The sequence below is a fragment of the Ictalurus furcatus genome, chromosome 28, assembly GCF_023375685.1.
Source record: "Ictalurus furcatus strain D&B chromosome 28, Billie_1.0, whole genome shotgun sequence".
Taxonomy (NCBI): Eukaryota; Metazoa; Chordata; class Actinopteri; order Siluriformes; family Ictaluridae; genus Ictalurus; species Ictalurus furcatus.
Window position 1 is genome coordinate 1,570,381 of NC_071282.1, and position 26,225 is coordinate 1,596,605.

Genomic DNA, 26,225 nt, shown 5'->3' on the forward strand with positions numbered 1-26,225 from the left:
ATTTTGGTGAAGTGCTTATCAAACGTGTTGATTAAACCACGCCCCTTTTTCGTACATCATTAATTGGTGCTTGTCCGACTTTCCCGTGGTTTTGGGATTTCAAATCAGGCTTTACTGCGAACGAAAACCATATACCGTGACCATATATGGAACGCGGGAGACGAAAAGGGTCAGACGAGGATACGGTGTGTGGGAGGCCATAGAGGGCATTTCTGTCTGGCATTTTAGTTGAGAAAGTTTGGTGTTTTCGGCCTTAATTTAAAAAAAAATTAATTGCAACCCTGATAACAAACATAAATACGTCAGTTCATGGCAGATCCGTTCATTAATTATTGTTTTTATTTTATTATTCAGCATTTATTACATTAATGGCTCACAAACTAGCGTGTGTGTGTGTGTGTGTGTGTGTGTGTGTGTACTGTTGTCGACTACAGAACGTGCAGTAAGAGAGCAAATATGAGGCACACACACACACACACACACACACACATCCTGTGCATTATAAGTCTATGTGCTTTGTAGTGGGTAAGTTGTTGCTGAGGGCAGATGAAGGTAACAGCTATGATGCTCACAATGGTGAGACAAAGCCAAATGGAAAGACAGACACTTTTTTTGCATACCGAGCAACTCAAAACACACACACACACACACTTGTTTGTCCAAGGGAGTAAGCTGCCTGTAGGTGTGGGTGTTTTGTGTCATAGTGAAAAAAAAACCCCACCATCCTGTGAGAGGAACTTTACCACAGATCACACCTTCTTAGTGCAAATATGAATTTTTGTGTTTGTGCCGCTTGCTAATGTTGAGGGACATTAGCGCGAGAGTACTGGAACACAAATCTACTGCTAGCAGCTAATTAGCAGCTCTTTTAGCGATTACCGTCTGATGATGAATCAGTCTGAAGCCATGTCAAGCCACGAAAGGACTTTTTGTATGTAACAGGAACCACTTCATGTTCAATTCTAAGTCTGACAATAAAATGTGTGCGAGAAGATTTACGCCAAAACGTTGCTCAAAAATAAAATCCGAGGTTGTAACGATTATCGGTGACCAGGATGTTATAATTCCAAGGTCTCGATACATACTGTATCTGATGGCAAGTGTAGGGTGTAATATCGCTAGCTTTGGAACGGAACAAGGAGGATTGGATTGCTCGTGGCTGAGGATTCTCCAGTGAAAACTGGTTAAATTATGCAACAGAAAAACATCGTTTGTCATTTTAACTAGCATGCTAACTGTTTTCACTTACACAGTTAAGTAGGTTTGCTAGCTTAAGCTGCTTGCGTAATGCATTCTGGGTAAATTTATGACACAATGCCATACTGCGTGGTACATACCTGTAGTAGCATTATTTTTCATCTTCAGCATCTTCCTCTTCTACCTCAGGTATGCCGGTTCTGCTGGGGACCGACAAGCAGGCGCACCCATGAGGAAGGTAGGAATCCTTCGTCCGTTCTTCCAATTCTTTACTCTCTCCTTTGCGTTCTCTTGGATTTGAATGACAGGGACGACTCACGAACGAGTTGAACCATTTAAACGATTCCTTGATGCGAATCAGCTGAATTGATTCACCAGGACAAATCGACACACCAAGACAAGCAACTGTTTTCCTGGGTCCCCCCCGAGTGAAAATGTGTGGGGGAAAAGGCGGGGCTTAAATTCTTTATGATCGTCCAGTCTCATTTCTTTGGTTTGATATAGTGCTTAACTCTAAACACTGGAGCTACAGGAACTACACAATAAAACGGTTTACCTCATGTTAGCTAGCTTGGTTTAAGAGGCACAGCAGAATATTTTATGTGTAAATGTTATCTAGCGGCTGTTTCCATTTTTTAACAGTAAAATTAGTTTACATAATTATAACTAACTTGCTAACAAAATTGGATACCGGGTTCGTTTACGCACGCAAAATACCCGACGTTGACCTAACGTTAGCTAGCTTAATGTTAGCTTGGCTATCCTAACGTAGCCTTGATGTTAGCTCATTTCTGTCCTGATCAGGGTCGGAGTGGACCCGTCGCTTATCCCAGGAAGACCCGGTGCGGGACGGGAAAACGCACCGCATCTATTCCAGAACCATTATAGCCTATTGTGTAGTTTAACTTCAACGAATGAATTCTGTTTATCGATAAACGTTGTGACGAAGCGTCTTGACAGAAATCCGGATTTTAATATTTTTAAAAAAAGTATTCTAGTGATGATGCGACATACACAAGTGTGCAACCGGCTGATTTAACGTATTCAACTTTAGCCCCGCCCCTTTTGATTCAACATCAAAATCAAAACAAAGGAAAAGACTCGAATGTTCGATTCATTCAAATTTCACATTTGACCGGTGCTTTTATCCAAAACGATGAAGGTTAAGGGTCTAACGGTGCCTCTGTGTGTGTGTGTGTGTGTGTGTGTGTGTGTGTGTGTGTGTGTGTTTTCTCTGTAGTCAATGCATTATGCTTCCTTAAGGACCAAGACCAAGAAGAAAAGCAGAGGTAGGATAGAAACACTGCGCGCTGTTGGATTGTGTAGTTATCCTGTACGGGTGCTGTAATGCGTCCATGTGTGTGTGTGTGTGTGTGTGTGTGTGTGTGTTTAGGGTCTCAGAGCAACTCGAGCAGGAGGCGTATCGCCTGTAAGGATCTGGGACATGGCGACTGTGAAGGCTGGCTGTGGAAGAAGAAGGACGCTTCGGGCTACTTCACCCAGAAATGGAAGAAATACTGGTTCGTCCTCAAGGACTCGGATCTCTACTGGTACACCAACCAGAACGTAAGCGACGCCTTCTCCTACACCTTCACGTCTGCAAGGGACGTCACACAGCTAGTGGTTTCCTGGAGCAGAGAGCTGAGATGTTAACATGCAGATTAGTTAGGACGTGACTGAAGTCATTACTTCAGGTTTAAAGATTAACTTCCTCCATCGTTTTATTTTTTTCCCTTCTTTCATTCTCTCTCTCTCTCTCTCTCTCTCTCTCTTTCCCACTTTTCCTCCAGGACGAGAAGGCAGAAGGCTTCATCAGCTTGCCGGAGTTCCGGATCGACAGAGCGATCGAATGCAGGAGGAAACAGTGAGCAAGCTCAGCGCCCTAACTGTTGATTAGTTTCTTAGAACTGCCGCATGTCATGTCTTTTATTCCTCTTATAGCGGCTAGAAACAGTTTTTAAATCTGTGAACGATCTGTTACTATAGAAACGATAACGTATTTATAGTAGAACGAGTGTAGAACTGTCAGAGCTGCCATTCTAGAAAACTAATCAACACCTTCTGACCAATCAGAATCCAGCATTCATTAGCACTATGGTGCAGTAATTTATATATATATATATATATATATATATATATATATATAAAAATAACAAATTAAACGTATTCATCTTGTTCTAGTGATTCCGGTAGACTGTCATTCTTTCATTGCTTTTTTTTCCAGTGCGTTCAAGGCCTGCCATCCTAAAATTAAGAGCTTCTTTTTTGCAACGGATCACCTGGAGGAGATGAACAGGTAAATACCTCGGCTCCTCTTTAGCGAGGTCTTTAGCTTTGCACTGGAGCTACGAGGCTAATGTAGTGATGGAAGCGTTTATCCTCCAGCTCGCTGTCATGTAAACCACGTGTCACTGTTTTTTTTCCAGGTGGATGAATCGTCTCGGCTTGGCTGCGATTGGCTACACTCCGGATGACCCGGTGCCCCGCCCAGACGAAGGTAGGTGGTGGGGGGAGTTACAGCCCCGCCCATGGTATGTAAAAAATTTTAATTTCTAGAACATTAGCAAGGTTCTACAATGCTTTTGATCTTTACGATATGCAGAGTCGAATGGTTTGACACGTTTTGCGTAGGAGCTCCGTGTTTCACTATCCGAGTACGCTGGTACGAGTTATCGCTCATATATATATATACATATGCACACATATACTGAAATTGCAGTCGTCTGTTTTTCGATATATGGATCTGGAATGAATGACAGTTGTGTAGGTGTGTGTGTGTGGAACTCTCCGATATTAACCGACACCCACCTGTAAGCCCCGCCCCCTTCTCCCCACCTCCATTAATAATCTTCTTGACTCAATTTACCCGTTTGAACGATTTCTCCGACTCCAAATCAAGAATGTTTTCAGTTTATTAATGCGAAATAAAACCAACAATACACGTTCAATATAGCTTTTAGTTTTCTTCCGAAAGAGTAAAAATATTAAACAGGCTTATAACGAAGCGTCACATCGATCATTTTACGAATAAATGCTAACGATTTGTGAACGAAAAGTGAAAGTGTGTGCTTTCTGGAAACATTTCACGGTTTCTACGGCGGATAATCGGTCCAGCAATTACAGGACTACGTGTCATCGGTGTCCTGAAACATCCGAAACAGTTTTCAGGAAGGATGCATATAAATGTGGTGTGTCTGTCGTTGCTGTGTAGATTACTGGAGTGAGAGCGACCAGGAGGAGGTCGATGGATCCATGACGCTCAAACAGGAGTCAACGTACCACTGCAATCCTGCCGTGAGTTTCTCTCTCTCTCTCTCTCTCTCTCTGTCAGTACTGAGTGCGAGTGTTTCAGCAACCCCCTTTCTGTTCGGATCAATACCTACCGACCTTGTCTCGCTGCCTCGCTTTAGATTCTGCAGCCGCACAACTGTAACGTTAATGTTAAAATCGTCACTACGTGTATGTGAAAAGGTACTGATGGAAACGGAGCTCTTCCGGTCTCTATCCAAGATGAGACGCCACTAACGTCATTTCTATAGTACAAATATGAGAATAAATCGGGCAAGACTAGCAACAAGCTCCTGCTAACCGTTTATTGACTCCTGTATGGATTAATGCTGTTCATCGATTATTGATTATTGATATGTCGATGTGTTCTGTGTGGTTTTTAGGCGAGCTCATCCAGTGCGTTCGGCGAGCGCCATTTCTCCAGCGGCTCCACCTTCTCGCACTCGTCCGCCGAGGACTCGCACTCGTCCTGTCGCTCCACCCATCGCGAGCGTGAACGCCGCTCCTGGCAGGACCTGATCGAGACCCCCGTGGGCTCGTCGGGGCTTCACTACCTCCAGACGGGCGCCGGAGGGGACGGACGAGTAACCGTCTCACCCGAGAGACTGCGCCAAGCCACGCTTCCCGCCAGACGCCGACGCCCACCTCGACACGACGGGCCGTTCCCGCTGACGGACAGCGAAGAGCCCCGCCCACGCGGCCACTCCCACAAACAGAGGAGTCAGAGCCTCCCGAGGCACCGCTCGCACGGCACGCTGTGCCCCCGCACCCGGCTTCACGAGGAAGAAGAGGAGGACGAGGAGGAGGAGGACGAGGAGGAGGAAAGTGTGTGCGAGGTCCGGCAGCGTGTGTGTGACGCTTCGAAGCGTGTCTGCGAGGAACCAGACCCTCTGGAAGAGCTGTATCGCTCTCTGGAGCAAGCGAGCGTGTCTGCGTTCGGACACCAGCGGCCCTCCACGCGCCAGGAGTTCCGCCGCTCGTTCGCCAAGCGTTGCAACGACCCGGCCACTAACGAAAAACTCCATCGCATCCGGGCGCTCCGATCCACGCTAAAGGTACGCGCTATATACCGAAAGCCGGCACTAAAACATTCCACGCTAAATTGCATTGATATCTCTGTCAAGCTGACGTTCTGTTCTCTGTGTTTCTCAGGCTAAAGAAGGAGACCTGGCTGTGATTGGTCAGGTGCTGGATGACCCCTGCCTGACCTCTCGCAAGTTCCGCGAGTGGAAGCAGAGGAACCAAGAGCTCTTCCTGGATATTTGCGAGTTTAGCTCCGCCCCTCTGGAACTGCCCACTGAGACAGGCGACCTTTTACCTCTGTCTCCGACACTACTGATGCACACACACTCCTTTATAGAGACACACGTCTGAAACGCGCACACACACACACATACTCACACGCACACACACACTATCGTCAACGGAGGAAAAGACACGTTGGGACAGAATGCGACGTGAAAATGAAACACTGTGGCCCCTCCTCTTCCCTCTGATTGGGTACCTGACCTTTAACTGACAGCTGACTGAGCCACTGTAAGAGAACTGTTATTTTGCAACGACTCCAGAACGTGTCCTGGACAAACATGCCGCTTCTTCTTCTTCAGTCGTCGCACTTGTGATGCGTGTATATCACCGCTCGCACACGGATCTTCTACACACCTTAACGGAACAATTTATCCCGAAATCAAACGTACACAATGTCCCTTTTACACCAGAAGTCGTCCTGTTGAGTTACTGACGCTAATGTAGCTAATCTAGCTAACAAACAGAAGCTTGCTAGTCTGTCGGATCCTGAACTAGCCTACACTGCCTTCGTAAAAACACCGCTAGCTAACTAAATAAGGCTAACTAGCAAATTCAGCAGCTCAAACGTTAGCTAAGGTAAGGTAGAATTACATTCACTAGGAGATTTTTGGCGACAATAAAAACGATCGACGCATCAAAGCGGCACTTTTTGGATCCGCGAAATCTCTAGAGCTCTAGAGTTATGGGATGGACCACACCAGGAAGTACACGTGCTGACGCTTCCCTGAAATCTGCGTCCAGATAAGCAGCTGTCTTCCAACCGTCCACCAGGTCATATACATGAAATAGAATCATCTTTAGGCCACGCCTCCTACCAGATGGTAGCTTAATGCTAACTATACGTTTCCTTGAGCTGTTAGCTACATTAGCCTGTAATGCAGTGACCTTCAGATACTTGGGCTACATTTGGTGTAAGTTGGTGTAAAATTGTGTAAGTTTGATTTTTCTTTTTTTTGTCTTTGTTTCTCGTCCAACTATCGCTTTAACGAACTTCTCCATCCGTTCATCTGCTCGTATCGTCTCCAGGATCTAAAGACGGCTTTGGTTTTTTTTCCGAGACTCGTTTGTTTGTTTGTTTACTCGTTTTTTCCCTTCCCTCGGGATGCTGCAGGACGAGCGCTCATGTAGCCATGGGCAACGGGCTTCACTCTGTTACCAAGCAACACCGCCCTACTGTGTTATAACTCTCAGAGCATGCAAGTGTGTGTGTGTGTGTGTGTGTGTGTGTGTGTGCGCGCATGTGCGTGTGAGAGAGATTTAAGAAGACTGATGCACTTCCTGTAGGAACGGCAGCCTACGATGACACGTCTGTAATCAAACTTGGGTTCTTTAGAGTATTTAGAACATAGCTGAACTCCTGCATGGTTTAAAAGTTATTAATCTACGCCGATTGAGCTGATGAAGAGTCTGTATATAAGAGAAATATCCTTTGCCTAGCTGCATCCTATGTTCAAAACTGTGAACTTTTAATCGTGAATGCAATCTTCTGGCACTGCAAAGGCGGAAGCTATCTAATTTTCTTTTCTAAAAAAAAAAAGATAAAAATAATAATAATAATAATAATAATAATAATAATAATAAGGAACACAAAAGACTAAAGCTTTGCTTCTCTGGTATCCTGACTGTTTTCGCTTTGGGGGTGGGGGGGGGGGGGGGGCAGCTGGTTATTACCTCTTACGCTTTGGCTTACATTCAGGTCGGGGACGTTGTTTATTTATTATTGTTTGTCTTTCCTCCAACTCGGGTTCTAGAATTTGTAAGTAAATCTAGAACTCTGTGATTCAAGTCCAGACTGTGAGGTCAAAGTCCAAGGGATCTAGAATGTTTAGAATGCTTATCTACTTTTCAAAATTCCAGAATTCCGAGTTTTAAATCCAAGGATTCAAAAAAAAAATTTTTAAATAAAATTCCAGAACATTTAGTTCAAAATTATGTACCTCTGCTGATTTTAAATTAGCTTTTAAATTCTCAAACTCTTAGTGCAAAACCATTGCTTTAGATTTAGGATCGCTGAATTCAAAATCCAAGGATTTTTAAAAATTTTTTTAAAATTTCAGAACTCTGGTTTGAAACTCCAAGGATTCTAAAATTTGGTAGAAAATTCTAGAATTGTGAGTTCAAAGTCCAAGAATTCAAAAATGTTTAGAAAATTCCAGAATTTTGAGTTCAAAGTCCAAGGATTCTAAAAAAAAAATTGTATAAAGTTCCAGAACATTTAGTTCAAAATTATTTAACTCTGCTAATAGTTTTTTTAATTCGCAACCATTTTTTTTTTTTCAGATTTAGGATTGCTGAATTCAAAATCCAAGGATTTTAGAATTTTTTGATAAATTCCAGAACTCTGATTTTGAAAATTCCAATATTTTTTTAAAAAAAATATATATATTTTTTATTTTATTATTAATTCTGATTTGAGAGTCCACTGATTCTAGAATTTTCCGTTGAATTTAGTATCCGTTAGACTTTTTTTTTTTCCACCAACACGGAGCCGAAGCCGTTTGATCCACAGTCGTGTCCTTGTCATGTTAACGTCATGCTAACGATCGAGAGTAAAATGAACTGCCTTTTTATTTTTAAATCATTCAAAAGAATTGAAAATTGTTCGCTAACCCTAGCGAGCCCAGTATACTCTAGATTCCAGGTGTTATCATGGGGAGGACGATGGAACTGGTCACGAGGAAGAAATGTTTAGCATTAGCGATGTATTTTCAGTTCTATTTGTTCCGGTATTATATCACTGACTGTTGCCCGGGACTGTGTGAGACGCCCAGGCTCCGGCACGGTTGCTGATGGAAAAATACTGTCTGTGTTCATGTTTCAGTACTGTCCTTAACACACCCCCACTGATCTGCTTTTCTGACTCACCCACTCGCCACCCTCTCGTGTAGTCCATTTTAGCCAAGTCATACTCGCACGTGTGCTAATTAGCGGACGTGCTAACTACATGTACAGTTGTCAGAGATGATCAATATTAAAGTACTCCGTTGCTCTGTTTACATTTAGAACCCACTGGGTTGAAAGGGAATTACCTTCCGAATCTGGACAATCCCGCACTAGCTTCACTTGCGCAAGCAGAACATCCACTAAAAGGGATTCGAATCATCGTGGAACGGGGTGAGGACGCGAGTCATGCAGGGCGTGTCAGGAACAGTACTGAATCAATACTGAATCATTTCTGTTCCATACAATCCTGTATGTTGAGTTGATCTGAGGGGGAAAATCTACGGTATGTCTACGCTCGAGTCCACATCAGCATTGTGTATGAAATGTATTTGCTGATGTGTTTGACACGCAGATTTTCTCAAAGTGTTCTGTTGTGTATTCGCATTTACATTAGCGTGTGAATAGAACGGCTGGGGGGGTGGGGACGTACCTGAATGGAGTCGAATGTAATTATTTTTAACAGTGTAAATTGTACAGATTATTGACAAACTAAAACACAAACACACACATGCGCACTCTCTGTCCTTTACGTTTCCGTGATGTAGAATGTCGTCATATTATAAACTCCACTGTGGACTGTATTTATAGCATCTCCAGCATCATGTGTAAGATCGCATATATACACATATATATGTGTGCGTGTGAGAGTGTGTGTGAGAGTGTGTGCGTGCGTGCGTGTGTGTGTGTGTGTGGGTTCTCCTGGGCTTCACTGTGGTTTAGGGCACTTATTTCGCGCCCTGCTCTCCGCCCTGCTGAGTGAAGAGGAAGTTGTTCTGAGACTTCTCCATCAGAAAGCGCTGCTCTTTTTCTTTCTGCACTCCAGAACTCTTCGTGTCACTGCAGGCTCGCCCTCCTTTTTCTTTCTTTCTTTTTTTTTTCTCCTATATACAGTACACACACTCACACACACATATATATAAATATAAATATATATATGATAAAGATTGTAAAATGCAAAAATGAATAAATGAAGATCTCCGCACTTACGATTTGTGTCGTTTTGACCTCAATCGGCGCCCAGAGTTTGCGCAGCTCTTTACTGACATCAGCTGGAGGATCAACATCTCTACACCGTCTCCCTCAGATCCCATGTGCACTACTGTACACGGCATCGTTCAGATGCTTTGCATCCTGTATGCCGTTGCTAGTTTACTGGTTATCTTTACTGTATCCTGTAGCTTTGAAAAGAAGGAAGCAGTCAATATCACTTCAAGGCCAAAACTCAATGCACACAACGGTATCGAGTTAAAACGTCACTCATGTCAACACTGAGAGCTCTGTACATTAAACCCACTCTATAAATGAACTATAACGACAACTATAGCTCTGCGTGTGTGTGCAGGAGATTAACAGTCCAGCTAACGCCCCTGGTTTTGACTAATCAGAAACACTGATGTTTTTAAATTACGATCGCTAGTCCGAGAAACACGCAAACGTTTGTATCACCGAGTGCCATTTTTGTTCTCTATTTTAATCTAATCTAATCTAATTTAATCTAATGTTTACCTCCCAGCAGCACGCTTGTGCATTGTTGTTTGCTTGGTAACAGACATGAGTCTGTAAGATAAGATAAGATGAGATAAGAATCCTAAATTACGTTTATTAAGATTTGTTTCTGTAATTTAAAGGCACCTGGGATTTTTGTTTCGCGTTTTTTGCTCTGACCCGTGCTGACCCCTCCGGGCCTCCGTAGAGACACTGAGCGCGTGAGGGGGCGGAGGCGACATGGCGGCCAAGGTGAGTGTTTGAATTGAGCGAAATGTTAGTTTAGGGTTTAAATTGGTTTAAAAAAATAAAACGTGTCCGTTACAAAAATATATATATTAAGAGCGGACAACCCTGAGAGTTTACTTTGTGTAGCTTGTTTTTATTTTTAAACCCGCGCTTGTTTACTTGCTTACGAGAGAAGTTGAACACGTAGAACAGAGCGTTCCTGAAGCAGCGTACTAGCGTACTACATAGTGTGTAACACACAACACAACACAACACGGTACGAGTAGTATACATCAGTCAATAGCAGCATCAAGTCTGGGCTTTCTTTCTTCCCTTAATGCTCCAGCTATTTCATTTACAGTCAGTTAAACTAAACATCTAGAACTTAACGTGTTCCAAACATGTCCAGATCATAGTAATAATAAATAACAGTAAAATAGTAAGTAAGTCATTCATAACAAATGCTGTGTCCCTTAAGTAAATACACAAACACTAACTCTGTTCAGTTTTAAGGCTTCTTTGGTTTTTACTTTTCTTAATATTATATGAAATAAGCCATTTATATTGAAAAATGGTGCCACACGGACATGTGTAAGAAGAATGTACCAAAAAAAACAACAAATAGACTATATATATATATATATATATATATATATATATATATATATATATATATATATAAAATAAAATACATATTTATTTTTTAAAAGGTACACTTGGATAATAAGTTGATTCATTGATTGGAATAAACCTGCATTTCCTTGTGATCCTGATCTTAAATGTTAGTCAGTTTTAAGCCATACGTGATTTAGATTTTATTCGGAGCCATTTTCCTGCATGGATTGACACTGAAAAGTTTGTACACCCCTGCTGATAGAAGGTCTTCGTTTTCATTATTTTCGACTAATAACACACACACACAGAATGAAACAAAGACGTGAAATTATGCCGTGAATAAAGAATGACTATTTTAGATATTAAATGCGTGGAGACGCTTGGACACGCTCTCAGGATCTTCTCAGCTCACCAGGAGCTCCAGCTTCCCGAATGAATACAGCCTACTTGTTTTGGGAAACTATTTGATTTAATGTTTAAAATGTCTTCTTGAAAATATAGATTTTTGATTTAAAAAAAAAAAAAAAAAATCTATTCGTACATGGACGTTGCATTTTCGGGAATTTATTTATTTGTTTATTTTTAAGATGTTTAAAAGCCATACACTCAATTAGACTGAATAAATACTTCTCCTGTGTTAAGCTGTACACTTTTGGGAACGTCTGAATTAGACCACAACGTTGAAACTGTATTCTTTATTAGATATGGAGACTGTGTGTGTGTGTGTGTTTAATCCTGAGGTGGTGAAGTTGGCAGCAGTACCGGCTGCTTTGGGTTTGGCCTCATTCCGAGTTTATGCCGTGACCGAGGAAAAGACGCAGGAGCAGATTTCACCACGAGAGGTGAGACATGCTGATACGCGCACACACACACACACACACACACTCACACACTCACTCTTCCCCACACACTCTTCCTGTTCCGTGTTTAGTTGTCTACCTACAGTAACGCGATAGAGCGGGTTCTCTGTATTTACCTGACTTCATTCTTTCTCCATAGTTGTGTATCTACAGCGCAGAGCCTCCAGCGCTGCGCTGTGCAGAGGAGAAACCGGGACACCTGGAGACAGGCTTCGGGCTGATGAGGGCAGGGCTTCAGCCTTACGTCAGAGCCGTGCAGGTGAACACCAAGCTGGGGTGATAATGTCGTTATGGCCGAGCGTCACAGATACACAAGTTTTCCCTGATTCATAATATAATTACACTCTGGACTTGAATCCTATTGGGATAAAATCTGGAATTACTATAATTATATTGTCTAAAAAAAGAAGGGAAAAAAAAGAACTTGCCTGTTTGCACTGACGAGCATTATGGGATTGCAGAACAGACTTTTTGTTTCTATTAATGCCTTTCTATAGGTTTATTGAGTATTGAATGAAAAAATGTTGACCTGCTGTTTTTCCTGGTTAAAATCTTTTTAAATACAGAACACTTGCACCTCAATCAAAGTCGGCACCATTTCTTTATACCGAGCGGGACAAGGTGAGTATTTCTGCAAGTGCAGTGGAGGGGGTGTCTCCTACGACATGACTTCTGATTCTTGATCTTTCTGTGATGTTAGACACGTATCATTTCCTGAGGGACCCGCCCCCTGGCTTCCTGCCCAGAGTTGGTGTAATCACTGTGTCCGGATTGGCTGGCCTCATCCTGGCACGCAAGGGTGAGCTATTCACTGAGAAAGAAAAATGTTTAATAATGGCGAGCCTTGCACTAGATGGACTATACAGTATAGTACACAGGTTGAAATCTTCACATTGCAAGACATGTTCACCTTGAAAGCCTTCCAGTATTCCACCAGATGCATTTGTGTACGTGTGTGGTTTCAGGCTCTCGACTCAGGAGAATAGCTGTTCCTCTGGCGCTGATAACGGTTGGCACGGCTGTGTGCTACCCCACGTATACTGTTGGAGTTGCGAAGGTAGCGTAGGTACATTATCAAAACATGGCCATTATTCTGAAACCGGACCTGTGCTGTCTCTAACTGCTACTGGACCTTCATCTTTCTCTGTAGGTGACAGGAAAAAGAGTGTACGCTGCCGGTTCTTCGGTTGCCTCCGCGCTCAAATCCAAACCCAAAGAGGAAGGCATTGTTCCTGACACAAGCCTGAAGGTATCTAATGTGTACATACGGACACAAACGTGCATGGGCATAAGCAGCGTACAGATATAGAAAATGTTCTCTTTCTTCAAATGTAGCATGCAGCAGAAGAAGTTGCCCCTGTGCCAGAGGTTTCCCCAACTGTAGATGCTGTCACAGAAATTACCCCTGCTTCTCCAGCTGTGGATCTTGCCCAGGCAGAGGTTGTTCCTCTTACCACTGTGCCTGACTTGGCACCAAAGGAAGCTATTCCATCAGAGGTTGTCTTGGGTGTAGAGATTCCACCTGTACACACAGGTGTAGAACTTGCCCCACAAGAAGAGACAACTACCCCTGTCTCTGGGGATGTTGCCCTTGAAGCAGTTACATATGTGTCTGAGGCCGTTCCAACAGAGAAAACACCTGTTGCAGAGTCTAGTCCCGTGTCTGAGGATTCACCAGCTGCAGAAGTTGGGACTGCTCTGACTGTAGAAGCTACGCCAGTTGTTGAAGATTTCCCTTCACCAGGTATTTCCTCGGAAAGGACACCACCTGAGGCTGCGGTAGTTATAGGGGTTACCGTTGCAGAAAGTTCTCCAGCTGTAGACATTATGTCTGATGTTGTGGAAGTTACAGAAATTGTTGAAAATTTGCCTGAAGCTGTGCCCCTGATTGTAGAGGAACCTACACCTTCACCCTTTGCTGCAGAGGAAGCTGTACCCCCCACCGCTCCAGAGATCACAAACGGACCTCCAATCAAAGGTGAGACCCAACACTTTTTTTTTTTTTTTTAATAACTGTTGTAAAAGTAATCACACCCTATTACAGTTCCTTAGCCGAGGCTGCTTACCAATAACGAGTCCCTGCTGTGAAAGAAACCACACCCCTAGGGATTTTCCCCTAACAAGCCATAGGTAACCTATATCCCACAGTAAGGCTCACCAATTAACCAGTTTGTCTGGAGCAGTGGTCACCAGCCCTGTTCCTGGAGCTCTGCCTTCCTGAAGACTTTAGCTCCAACCATAACCTTGCTCACCTGCACGTCTCGTCATTGCCTTAAGAAGTTCTTCTTCAACCGAAACAGGCGTTAGATTTTGGTTGGAGATGAAACCCTGTAGGAAGGCCGATCTGAGGGAAGACGGTTTGGTGACCGCTGATCTAGAGGTTCTTCATGCTGATCATTTGTCTTGTAGATATGTACTGCTTTTTAATACATTTTTGTTTTGTCCCCCCACTTTCACTTTTGCAGAGAAGCCGCAGTTTGTTCCTGACCCGTCGTTGTTGGATCACGGACAGGCTCATCCCGAAGATGCCGACTTGTACAGCACCCGGGGATAAACGGAAAACCAAATGAACCAGCGAATGAGTATGAGAATGGAGTGGGTGTGGAGGGTAAGAAGGAAGGATTATGGGTTTATGGTTATCGTATCGTACTACAAGTATTCTTGCCGTCGTCTTTTAACCTCAAAAAGACACAACGTGAATCCAGAGTTGTCCGCTTCTAAGACCGCACAATCGACTCGGCAACACTTTCTTTGATGCCAAATAATTAAGATACCTCGTTTAAACAAAATAAGAACGTAATAGAAGATCGGAAAACCTGTCTGATGTGAATCTTTTAAAAGTATGCAATTCAAACAGTTGCATCTTTACACACACACACACACACACACACACACACACACACACACACACTTCTCTGACCTCGTTCACATCGAGTAGAAATCGAGCCATTGCTGTTTAATAGTGTGAATACCTCATATTTTAAAAAAAAAAAAACGGGCAACAAAACTGACTTCGGTACCTTTTTTGATTCTCCAAACAGAATGTGAAGATTACTCTTTGGAACTAAACCGTTTCGGGCCGATGTTTTTCGCTTCACTTTGTCGGTTGAAGGGCAGTAAGGTGTGTACCTTATGAACTCTGAACCATTACCCCCCCCCGCCCGAATCAGCAGATTTTGCATATCGAGGTGATTTTGTTGTCAGTTAAGAAATGAATAAATAAATAAATTTGTTAAAAATGCGAGTGTGGTTTGATTGAATGAATTGTGAGTGCCAAAACACTGGTTCATTTTTGAACTGCACACGACGCAAACCTGTGTGGAAATAAAGAGTGAAAGATCATTCCCCTCGAATCCCAAAAAAAAAATATATTTATTTCACGCTACTTCAATAAAGAACAAAACACAGATAAGGAATACCGGCACGGCCTGTGCAGATGTGCTTCACACAGGAGCGATGACGTGTGCGGTCGTGTACAGTTTAGAGCAGACGATCTCGAGCTGGTTCTCACCCAGCAGACACACGTCCAACAAGCACACCACCCGCTCGGCCTCCAGGGCCGGGGCGGAGCTCAGTAACGTCTCTGGGGGAGGAGGGGAAAAAAGCAAACGAATCAACTGAACCTGGTTAAACTGTGCTTGGTCAGTTTAAGGAACGTTTTCTTTACGATTAACCTGAGCTACGTTAAACTAAACAGCTTTCTGGCCTTTACAACGTTCTGTAATCAGAAATCACGTGTCTGAGTTTCCTTTCACGGAGATGGAGCGTAGGTAAAAGACACACACCTGGTGAAAAGTTGGCCTGAGTGCAGACACGTCCTGTGGAAAGGCATGACGTCAGCGTGTCGTCATGGAGATCGTAGGACGTCCCGGCGGCTCGCGGATCCTCGGCGCAAAACACGGGGAGGAAGTGGGAGTCGACTGCAGCCTGCTGATTCAACCCTGAGAGAAAGGACGAAAACAAAACCGCTAGAGTGTTCTACTAGTTACCGTAAAAATTGTAACAAACGGGCGCAGGGTCTGCGTTTCGTACCCAGTAACGTGAGCGTGAAGTATCCGGGGAAGTTTACAGGAGTGTGTGTTTGATTACAGGAGTCGGTGTCTGATGGAAGTTCCGGGCTCCACTTCGCAGGGCTGAGGTTGAGCCTGTGTAGGAAGACGTCTCGGTCGTTGAAATTGAATTTTTCCGGGACGCTCTCGCGGTCCAGCGAGGCGCAGCGCACGTGATCCACGACGTCCTGCTTGAGTAACGGCCACACGCTGCTCTCCCATGACACAACAGGGTGAGCGGGAGATTGCGGTGTGTCGGGGGTGCTTCCTGTCTCGCTGTTGTCTGGGAAACAAAGCAGGTGCACTGTGACTGTGCTAATAAACAACAGGGTGCTGTAGTAGTAGTATTATTATTATTAGGTTTATTCTCCTTTAAACAGCACGTCCTGAAGTGTTTGAGTCCTCACCGCATTTTGCCAAAGATTAAAATGTGTTTTAAAAAATGAATATACGTTCTTTTAACCCATTTATAATTACATTTAACGTCCACAGATTACAGAAACGGCGACGTATTAATACGAGCGTGTTAATATAAACCCGGGACGTGAGGCTGTAGTACGTTCAGCGCTGCAGTCCTAGAAATTTAATCGACACCTTCCGACCAATCAGAATCCAGGATTCAACAGCACTGCGCTGTACGCACTAATCTCGGACTGTTATCGTGGATCAGCACCTGTAGGTTGAGGTGACGGCGTGGAAAGAGCTTCACCGTCCTCTTCGTCAGACCGTCTTATGGTCTCCTCATCCTCGTGACAATCTGCTGGCTTTATCTGTCTGGGTGGGGGGGGGGACAGGAAGTCGTAATTAAAAACTAGGCCGCAAGCGTAAACAAAAACTCCCAGAAATTCCCACAATTCCTGAATATTAGACACTTTAAATCTTCCCGTTTCTGAATATTATTCACTACCTTTCTAACAGCCGCTTGGCTCTGGTCCAGTACTGCCTCAGCACGCCTCTGTATATAAACACGCAGAAACAGGAAAGACGTTGTACACACTTCTACTAATCACAAATGAACGAATATTTTTTTTTTAAAAAAAGGAATGTAATGTAAAGCTTATTAGAACTGTCCGAGTGGGCGTGGCCAAAAACATTATTGCGCTATACGGTATATTTTTCATATTATTCAACGTTGCTGTTTATCGTAATTATTATATGAACTTCCTAATGCTCAGCTTTAAGGTCTGAATAATATTTTGAACCCTGAATAAAGATTATCCTGCTAAAAATACCAAGAATGCATAAATATATAGAAAAAATAACTATTCATAGTGAAAAAAGGCGCGTATGTGAAAGGAATGAGAACGAGTTCTCCTTAGTATATAAAAGGAATATAATAAAATAATCTATACTAAATGAATGAAGTATGAATTCACTCACTGCTCAACCCTCCTCCGCTTAGGATTTGTGGCATCGCTTCGTGATGGAGCCGGGGACGTCTCGCTCTGTCCGTCTGCTCCTGTGCTAAGGGAAGAGCCTCTGGCCACACCCACAGAGTCATGCTCCACCTGTTAACAAAAACAAAACAAAATCTACTCTTTTTTTTTGTACCATTTTCACAGTCAGGGTGTGATCTATTTTAGCGGTTAACGTGTTAAGCGTAGAAACGTGAAGGACAGACCAGCTGTTCACTCGGAGGTGTGGTGTGTGGCGCCTCAGGTGGCCACCGGTGGTATTGCACAGCAGTGATGTGGCCTTGTACCGCCACTCTCCTGTGTTCTCTATACTGCAGACTCTCCAGCTCCTTCCATAGGTCCCCTACGGCCATTAACGACGGAAGCGCTCCTTCACCTACACCACACGCGTGAAGAATATTAACAACATGACAAGACTTTTCCAGAAATTTCTCCCAGTTGTGATGTCATGCAGACTTCCTGGTCTGGTCTAATCTAATCTAATCCAGCATAATCTATATACATGAGCCATACTTTATAGGGCAGCCATCTTGGATGACCGGGATCACATGTTTATAGTTGTTTGACACAAAATGGCAGGTTGGTTTATCATCACCACAATACAAAGACACAGGGAAATTTTAGAACACGCCCCCCCGAGCTCCGCCTCCCAGAATCTGAAGGTATTTCACGTGGTTAAAGATCCGTATTCGTGTTAAACGTGAACGTCTAAATTCATACTCGCTACTATTTCAGGAAAATTTCTAATAATTGTAATTTGTAATGAAACACGACTTTCGACCTCGGCTCAGAGCCAGTGCTTTGCTGTTATAACCTGCTCGTTAGCATGCGCACGTGGCGCACGGCGACGGACAAACATCTTACTCGCTCTGTTGCTGGTGGTATTTGGTGTGAAGGTGGGCGGGGGAGGGGGGTAACAGTACTGCCCCCCCACCGTGGTCTTCCTCAGTACTACGCTGTCCTTCAGAGTCTTCGCCCACTGGATGAAGGCCTTGACTTTCGGATCAGACACGTACGGCTGCTTCCTGTGACAGCCTGAGCGTGCGCACACACACACACACACACACACACACACACACAGTGTGTTTTACTCTATTCAGATGGGTTCACTTGCTGCAGCAGTCAGTCTGCACACTGATCACCTGTGATGAAGAGCTGAGTCTCTGTGCTGCTGGTCAGGTAAAGAGAGGAACCCCCCGAACCCGAACCCGGACACACACGCATGTGCGTACACACGAGATACGCCACTGCAGGGACAGGGAGAGAATTAAAAAAAGAAAGAATCTGATGTGAAACTAATAAACTAGAAACTGTGGATGAGTGCAGAATGATGAGAATGGATGGATTATAAATAATAAAGTAGTGTTGTTACAGGGTTATAAACAGGAGTGCGTTCGCATGGAGTAAACACTCACTTGGACAGATGCCGTTAAAGATCTCGGGCTGAGAGGAGGCAAAAATCTCCAGGATGAAGGGAGAGTCCGAGGTTCCGTCCACTGCGTGAACCCACCGGTACGTCCAGAACTTCTCCGGGACTGTAACACACACACAGCTCTCGGCACATGTCCGCTCTGAGTGCATTAAATGTGTTGAGTCCAATCAAAACTCATACCTGTATTTCCTCTGTTCCTGATTCGCTCGACACGGCTGACGTACGTCACCACGCCGATGATGTCGCATGCCTGGTTACTGGCCAGACTCTCGACTTCGCGTCTGACGGAAGGAACCAAAGCGGAACGAGTGTAAGGCTTTTATTTACACTAAATAAAAGGAAAATCTGTTTACTGTATCAGGGGAAAAAAGCGGTTTGATACTGAGAACTGAATTTAACTTCCGGAGTACCGTTCGGCGTGAGAGCTCGTTTATAAAGCGGGTACGTGTTAGGCCACGCCTCCTTCCTGCTCAACTAAAGTGCTTACCTTAAATATCTCATCTACTCTTCGATTTCATATAAAATAAAAAGAGGTAACTGGCCTGAAGAGCAGTCTCAGGTGTGTGTGTACCTGGTACAGAAATTGTAGGTGACCTCAGGTAAGCTCCACTGCGGCTGAACGCTTTTAGGAGGAATCACAGTGATGACTGCAGTCGGACTTCGAGGGTTCAAGCAGATTTCTGTTGCAGAGCAACACACACACACACACACACACACACACACACACACACAGTATGATCTGAGCTCCCAGCAGTTGGTGTTAGGGTGATATGAGGTTCAGAGAGGTGGTGAGTACCTGTGGAGGTGAGGGGCATGAGAGGCAGGGTGCTGAGTTGAGGTCTGGAGCGGTTTTGGTAGCTGCGTTTCAGAGTGTAATGCTGCAGGTAAAGAACCGAACCCACTGCCAGCCGCTGATACCACTCCGGACACAGCTCGTTCCACAGGACCATGGACATCACGCCGCTCTGATCGGCCACCTCAAAATACGCCTGAAACACCACACACACACACACAGCTGTTACACCTTTCACATCTCAACTTAGTTTAAAACAACTTTTGTTTCCGTTCCTCGCCGCTTCAGCAGCGTGTCCTCACCTGAAAGGGGAAGTCGACGTTCTGTTCGGGTTTTCCGTAATACCTTACACGAGATCTGTGCAGAACTCGCACCAGCAGAGGCAACGGCCGTCTGTGTGTGGCCAAGAACACGTCCAAATCTACCAGAGGACAAATCCTAGATACTGTGGAGAGGCGAAGAGAGATTTTATATGTATATATGCGAGAGAGAGAGAGAGAGGGAGAGAGAGAGAAGCATATATGTATATATATATATATAAGATACTGTGGAGAGGCAGAGAAAGAGAGAGAAGATAGAGACACTCAAAGATAGAGATACTCAAAGATAGAGATACAGACAGACAGACACACACACACAGACCGAGAGAGAGACAGACACACACACACAGTCTTGTTGCAGGATACCCTCAATATATTTAGTTTCAGTACTTATTTATGTATTTATTTATTTGTTAATTAGTTATTTACTTACTCAGTTACCCAACTTAATTACTCATTGACTAACTGATTTACTTACTTATTTACTTATTATTTACCACTCCGAGACTAAAGCAGTCCCTTCCCCCTGGGCTAGAGGGGTGCCAATACATTAGCGCAGAGCCGCGGGTGGGGTGGTGGTGATGACTGAGTGTGGAGCAGCAGATGAAGAGGCTCCTTACCGTCGATCACGACATCCGGTGGAGGAGTGCAGGGAAGCCACACGGCGCCGTGCGGGTCTTCGTTGTTCCACAGCGATAAATAATGTTTCCTGCTGTTCCGCAGAGGCGCGTCGGTGAGAGCCATCACGGAAGAACCGACGGCCTCGTGCGTCCACCACCGAATCGCGTCCGGGTCTTTTATCGTGAGTGAAATATCGGGAGCGTTGTGATCGCCTCGCGCCTCCTCTACACACACACAGCCGCACCGGAGCCGCGTCTCGTCATAAACAAGAGAGAGGCGCGTGATCAGGGCGTGCGACCCGCACCGGAGAGAGTTCACCTGCACCGAGCGGTTCAGTCCCGGCGCCAGGGAGCACTTCACGCGCCATTTCCCGTCGGTGACCGTCACGTCGTAGCTGTAGCTGTCGGGAGCGGCGCGCGCGTCGGCCAGATAGCGGTCGAGCGCGAGCACGACGACACGCAGCGGGGTGACGGGTGTGAAGCGGAGCGTCCTGGAGGAGATGAACTGCTCTAACGCGGAGAACAGCTCCGACTCAGACTCGGGAGGGTTTCGGTCCGCCATTCAGCTTGAAATATAAACATTAGCGTACACATTTACTCACTCGGGTTAGCGGCTAATCCTGACATCTCTCATAACTCAGTTCTCTTATAACTCCATTATTTATCTCACGTAGTCTTACATTTTACTGAACAAAACAAACAAACAAAAGCGCCTTCCGTGTTTAGTTATTAACCCATTAAATATAACAAGCCTAACTGTACGCTCGGATAAAGCAAACTCGAAAAGAAAAACAACCGGGTCACTTCCGGGTTTATTACCGCCAAAGAGTTTGGTCTCTTCTTCGTGTATGAACGGCAATAAGTGGGCGGGGCTAACACGCCGCCATGTTGCCACCTACATGAGGTGAGATAGAAGACAAGCAACGGAGATGATTATTCATTTTCTGTTTCGGCGTTTATTCCAGTGTTTGTTTCTGTTTTAAAACCGGTTTTGTCTTGCATTCAGTTTTGTTCTTAATTTCAATTTCTTTGTTATTTCTTTATTATATATTATATATATGTATATATGTATATATATATATATATATATATATATATATATATATATATATATATATATATATATATATATGTATGTGTGTGTGTGTGTGTGTGTGTGTGTGTGTGTTATAAAGCGTGTTTAGCTGCTTAGTTTTGGTGCTGAAATGTGCTGTAATATATATCACATATACCATACAGTTCTATACATATATATACCTTTAACTCATTTTTTAAAATGAATTGTTTCTAAGTAGCCTACATAAACAGAAAGTATTGTATATGTATGTATGTATGTATGTATGTATGTGTGTATATATATATATATATATATATATATATATATACACACGGGGGAAACAATAATAATATAACATATAGTAATAGTAGTAATAATAATAACAGCAATAATAACAATTTTAGCTGTGCAGTACAAACCCAGATAAGACCTCAATCATAAATCTTATAACAAAATACTTTTTCTATTCACCTCACACCTCCAGGATTGGGGTTTCGATTCCCGCCGCTGCCCTGTGGGTGTGGAGTTTGCATGTTCTCCCCGTGCTGTGGGGGTTTCCTCCGGGTACTCCGGTTTCCTCCCCCAGTCCAAAGACATGCACGGTAGGCTGATTGGTGTGTCTAAAGTGTCTGTATTGTATGAATGGGTGTGTGAATGTGTATGTGATTGTGCCCTGCGATGGATTGGGACCCCGTCCAGGGTGTACCCTGCCTTGTGCCCCACGCCCCCTGGGATAGACTTCAGGTTCCCCGTGACCCTGCAGGATAAACGCTATAGAAAATGGATGCATGAATGTATGTCAATCTATTTGACATTTTTACAAAATAAACAACTATATATATTTTTTTATATAGTCATAAGATTTTATAGTACTTTCAAACCAGAATATGAATTTTCCCATAAACACGAGTACACAGCCTGAACTTTTTTTTTATTTTTACCGTTTATGATCAGTGAATTAGCTAGCTAGCTTGCTAGCAACCAACGTGGACACGTAACGAGCAAACGTCATTACTGTCAGCGGACTGGCTGTAAAATGTGTAGTTTGCATAAGCTGCATGTGTTTTGAGGTTTTTTTTACTTTTATTTAATTGACTATAACTCTAAGTGGGGTTAGCCTGTGCACTGTAAATCTAGCTTGAGAGCTAGGAGTAGCATAATTTATCCTGTTTAATAAAGTAAAGTTTGTCTTTTATGTCACATTCAGGTAATGTGAGAAATTTCAGAAGGATGGGAAGATCCTCCCCCATCCCCAATCAAAAATGGCAGCTGTAGTGTTTGCCAAACATGAGTAAGTATTAGCATGCAGCTGTGTTCCCTGTTCAAAGTTAGCACAGAAGTGAAGCATGTGGTACAATCTGAAGTTGATATGTTTATCTTTTTTTTTTCTTCACTACGCATGTTCATGTTGTCAGTTGCCTCACTCCCAGGTTCGGTCAGAAACATCAGGGCCACTGAAATTCTGGCTAGTTTGCGTGTTAGCCTGTTTATTTAATGGTCTTTCATGTGACTAGCAACCTAAACGATGGCATTTAACTAAACTACTATCCTACTTGCACCAAACTAATTGATTTGGTCATCATTACGGCCCAGAGAAGCATCATGTGTGTGAGGAAAATATGAAGCATGACCTAATTCCCCTTCAGTTTAATTCATCATCCGCTTTTTATTGATCCAGGAAACCCCAGCTGAAGCCTGAGCCTCATGTACAGAGGAAAAGAACGAAACACAATGAAATGACATGTCAGGTTGGTCTCATAGCTGCGTTCATATATTTTTAATATAGTTTCTTTTTTTCTGTTGGCATAAATGAAGGAATTTCATGAACAGTACTGTAAATATTCATCCTTGACTCGAGTTTTCCTGCTTAAAAATCAGCTAATTATAAATTGTACTCTTTTTCCAACGCTAACCCTGTGGGGTTTTTTTTTCTACGCCGAGTTTTCCTTACCTTCATTTGTCGCCTCACGTCGCTAACTGTCGCTAGTTTCTTTGAGATTAGCGCTGGTTGCTACGGTTTTCCTCACAGCACCTACCATGTTCACTGGCCTGTTTCATCTGCGTTTGTTTTTTCGACACTCAAAAATCATTATACATTCAAAGCAGCTAAAATTCTCAGGTTCAATAAATACTTTTTAAACGTACATAACCGGCTACTCCAAACCAACACGGGCGCTGACGTGCTGCGGTTCATGCTAACCGCTTGAACACATTTACATCTTTATATGAAACATCTTAAATCGTACTCTTTCGTAGTGTTTTTGCCGTATTTGTTTCTCGTGCGCGTAAGGATAAACCGCACCAGACTTTGTAGGGTCGCTCAGCCCCACCCACTTCATTTCACGTCACTTCCTGTTGCTGTAAAATCGCAACATTTATCAAAGGTGAACAGTTCCCAGCTAACATCACGGTTTTCTTTATATTCATTTGCAATAATGTTGAGCACAAACCTGATAATGCCATAACCGTCATCGTAACCGTATGAAAAAAGAAATGACAGAAAAAAAACGACACAAACACATAATTTATAAAACGTCAGGTTTTCCAAAAGCGCATTTTTTTTTTTATTCTTCTTCCAGGTCATCCTGAAGATTCTCTCTTCAGTGCACCAGTTACCTCAAGACACTTCTGTTGAGTGTCAGGGGTTGGGGGGCATGGCTTTTCCTGTGACCTCTAGCTAGCCCCCCTCCCACAGCAACAATATTCTTTGTGTGCAGTGTCTGGGGGGGCGGAGTTTCACAACTCGCCACGTTCTACATCCGTTTTCGTGGCACAGAGGGATTTTGGCTTTGGTGTTTCTTTAGGCTTGGCGGTGAATTTCACGTGCTCTGCCTTCCCAGCATCCTTTCCTGTCGGGCCACAGAGCTAACCGCTCCATGCGCTGTCCTGGCAGCCTTTCTGGCCCTCCCACAGAGGGGTGGGGCTACCGTGGAAGGATGTTTCTGTAATCTGATAGGCTGCTTGCTGAAGGCTGGGAATGAAGGTGCTGCTGCTGCTGCTGTTGTTGCGGTTGTTGTTGCTGAATGTATCCCACAGTGCTTTGCGGCTGGATGTTGGTTGTGTGGAAAAAGGCCTGACTGGGGCCGCTCTGAATGAGACCCTGCGGCTGCATCTTAGACAGAAACAGAAATATTAAACAAATAGACTCCTGTCGTCTCGTATTTCATTCAATCATGACGTGAATCATTTACATGTGAATCACTTAAGGATGAATCGTCCTGTTTGCACTGTTCTAGGTATATGAATCGTTCTAATATGAACACACAGAGGTGAATCGTTCTCGAACGTATCGGTCCGAGGTCGACGGTTAACTGTTCTCGGAGAAATCACTGTAGCGTGAACTTACCCGGGGTGAATCGTGAGCAAACGAATCACTCCGAGCGCAACTGTTCTTACATGAATCGTTTTATGTGCTTATTTGTTCTCACAATGAATCATTTACAAGCGAATCGTTCCGAAGGGAATCGTTCTCCGATGACTCGTTTACCTGAAAGAACTGCTGATGTTGTTGGATGTGCAGGCCCTGCTGAGTGTTCTGGGGGTTGGGCGTGTAGGTGGGCGGGGCCCGAGGAGTGATGAAACTGTTGTGGGTGATCACGATTGGTGACGTGAACACAGGGGAGGGGACTAGAACGGCATTACAGCTGACCTGCTGCACCGGGAAAGAGGGGGCCATCATCTGCTGGTCCAAATATCTGCACAACACACACACATTGTTCAATCAAATGTAATATCATATTTGAAAGCAATACACATGAACATGTAGTGCTGCATCAACGCACACACACACACACACACTCACTTGGTTTGATGGATGGTGGTGCTGAAGTGTGATGTCGGTGTTCCACTGCTGTCTGGAACCAGATTCTGCACCGGCTGGTTTAACAACATCCTGTCAATCACACACACCTTTCAGCCCTAGACACACATTTCACTAGTATGCCTGTGTGTGTGTGTGTGTGTGTGTGTGTGTGTGTGTTAAATCACATTTATACAACATCATATTTTTCAGAAGTATAACATCTGATATTCTGTAAGTTTGTGTCAGTGTGTGTGTGTGTGTGTGTGTGTGTGTGTGTGTGTGTGTACCGTAGCTGTCCGCCAGGCCCGTTGTCTGTATCTGTTTGCCGGTGGGTGTGTTGAGCATGGTGTGTGTGTGTGTCCAGTGTGTTGCGGTATCCCTGGTTCGGCGAGAACATCATGGGGTTGCTGTAGAGCGGCATCGTCAGGCTGGTGTGTGTTTGGACCGGGACACACATGCTCTGCATCTGCACCAGCCTCTGCTACACACATACACAAACACACACAGACACACACACATACAGATGTAAATACACTTACATGCTGATCAGGATTGTGTACATTTTACACATTCTCTACAATGATTTGTTAATGTATGTGTGGTAAGGATGGTGTGTGTGTCTGTGTGTGTGTGTGTGTGTGTGCGTGTGTGTTTACCTGCGTGGTGGAGCTGCTGGGCTGCTCTCGGTGCAGTGTGTGAGACGAGGCTGTGTGCGGTGTGCAGTGTGGGGGTTTGGGGTGTTGTGTGTTGTTGTGGTGAAGGACTCCTGACTGGCTGTTTGGAGCTGAAGCCTGCTGAGGAAAATCCACATGC

General features: G+C 44.0%; 4 protein-coding genes across 6 annotated transcripts in view; 2 read left to right on the forward strand and 2 right to left on the reverse strand.

Moving 5' to 3' along the window:
- The window catches only part of si:ch211-26b3.4 (connector enhancer of kinase suppressor of ras 2), a 29,156-nt gene extending 21,748 nt beyond the window's left edge, over window positions 1-7,408 (forward strand). The window contains exons 15-23 of the mRNA XM_053618255.1: window positions 1,387-1,435; window positions 2,438-2,486; window positions 2,591-2,763; window positions 2,988-3,061; window positions 3,422-3,493; window positions 3,624-3,694; window positions 4,409-4,491; window positions 4,869-5,540; window positions 5,638-7,408. Of these exons, the coding sequence (XP_053474230.1) occupies window positions 1,387-1,435; window positions 2,438-2,486; window positions 2,591-2,763; window positions 2,988-3,061; window positions 3,422-3,493; window positions 3,624-3,694; window positions 4,409-4,491; window positions 4,869-5,540; window positions 5,638-5,859 (1,465 nt within the window). The 3' untranslated portion in view covers window positions 5,860-7,408. The remainder of the gene's footprint in view (window positions 1-1,386; window positions 1,436-2,437; window positions 2,487-2,590; window positions 2,764-2,987; window positions 3,062-3,421; window positions 3,494-3,623; window positions 3,695-4,408; window positions 4,492-4,868; window positions 5,541-5,637) is intronic.
- A 2,978-nt stretch (window positions 7,409-10,386) lies between these two features.
- apool (apolipoprotein O-like) lies at window positions 10,387-15,146 on the forward strand. 2 transcript variants are annotated; one of them, XR_008385029.1, is made up of 10 exons: window positions 10,387-10,473; window positions 11,805-11,906; window positions 12,064-12,183; window positions 12,491-12,545; window positions 12,625-12,723; window positions 12,890-12,981; window positions 13,075-13,173; window positions 13,260-13,902; window positions 14,390-14,532; window positions 14,966-15,145. XR_008385029.1 is itself a non-coding variant. In XM_053618000.1 (10 exons), the coding sequence occupies exons 1-10, from the start codon at window positions 10,462-10,464 to the stop codon at window positions 14,476-14,478; spliced, it is 1,161 nt and encodes a 386-aa protein (XP_053473975.1). In that variant the 5' UTR covers window positions 10,387-10,461; the 3' UTR covers window positions 14,479-15,146. The 2 variants fall into 2 exon arrangements, 1 of the variants encoding a protein (XP_053473975.1); XM_053618000.1 differs by having other exon boundaries at window positions 13,260-13,668; window positions 13,819-13,902; window positions 14,390-15,146.
- A 19-nt stretch (window positions 15,147-15,165) lies between these two features.
- radx (RPA1 related single stranded DNA binding protein) lies at window positions 15,166-21,382 on the reverse strand. Its single transcript, XM_053617996.1, has 16 exons — window positions 20,554-21,382; window positions 19,916-20,058; window positions 19,617-19,809; window positions 19,392-19,500; window positions 19,001-19,101; window positions 18,804-18,923; window positions 18,531-18,635; window positions 18,253-18,423; window positions 17,595-17,764; window positions 17,354-17,481; window positions 16,881-16,928; window positions 16,647-16,747; window positions 15,957-16,256; window positions 15,710-15,865; window positions 15,344-15,507; window positions 15,166-15,238 (listed from the first exon to the last, which is right to left on the reverse strand). Exons 1-15 carry the CDS (start codon window positions 21,113-21,115, stop codon window positions 15,368-15,370), a joined length of 2,547 nt encoding a protein of 848 aa, XP_053473971.1. The 5' UTR covers window positions 21,116-21,382; the 3' UTR covers window positions 15,166-15,238; window positions 15,344-15,367.
- Window positions 21,383-23,233: 1,851 nt separating this feature from the next.
- The window catches only part of npas2 (neuronal PAS domain protein 2), a 31,299-nt gene continuing 28,307 nt past the window's right edge, over window positions 23,234-26,225 (reverse strand). Inside the window, exons 18-22 of one of the 2 annotated variants that reach the window (XM_053617998.1) lie at window positions 26,069-26,225; window positions 25,700-25,890; window positions 25,413-25,502; window positions 25,098-25,305; window positions 23,234-24,722 (exon numbers count right to left, since the gene is read on the reverse strand). The exon at window positions 26,069-26,225 is cut by the window's right edge and continues 20 nt beyond it. In XM_053617998.1, coding sequence (XP_053473973.1) covers window positions 24,534-24,722; window positions 25,098-25,305; window positions 25,413-25,502; window positions 25,700-25,890; window positions 26,069-26,225 — 835 coding nt within the window. In that variant the 3' untranslated portion in view covers window positions 23,234-24,533. Of the gene's footprint in view, window positions 24,723-25,097; window positions 25,306-25,412; window positions 25,503-25,699; window positions 25,894-26,068 lie in introns of both variants that reach the window. The other variant, XM_053617997.1, reaches the window with a different exon arrangement.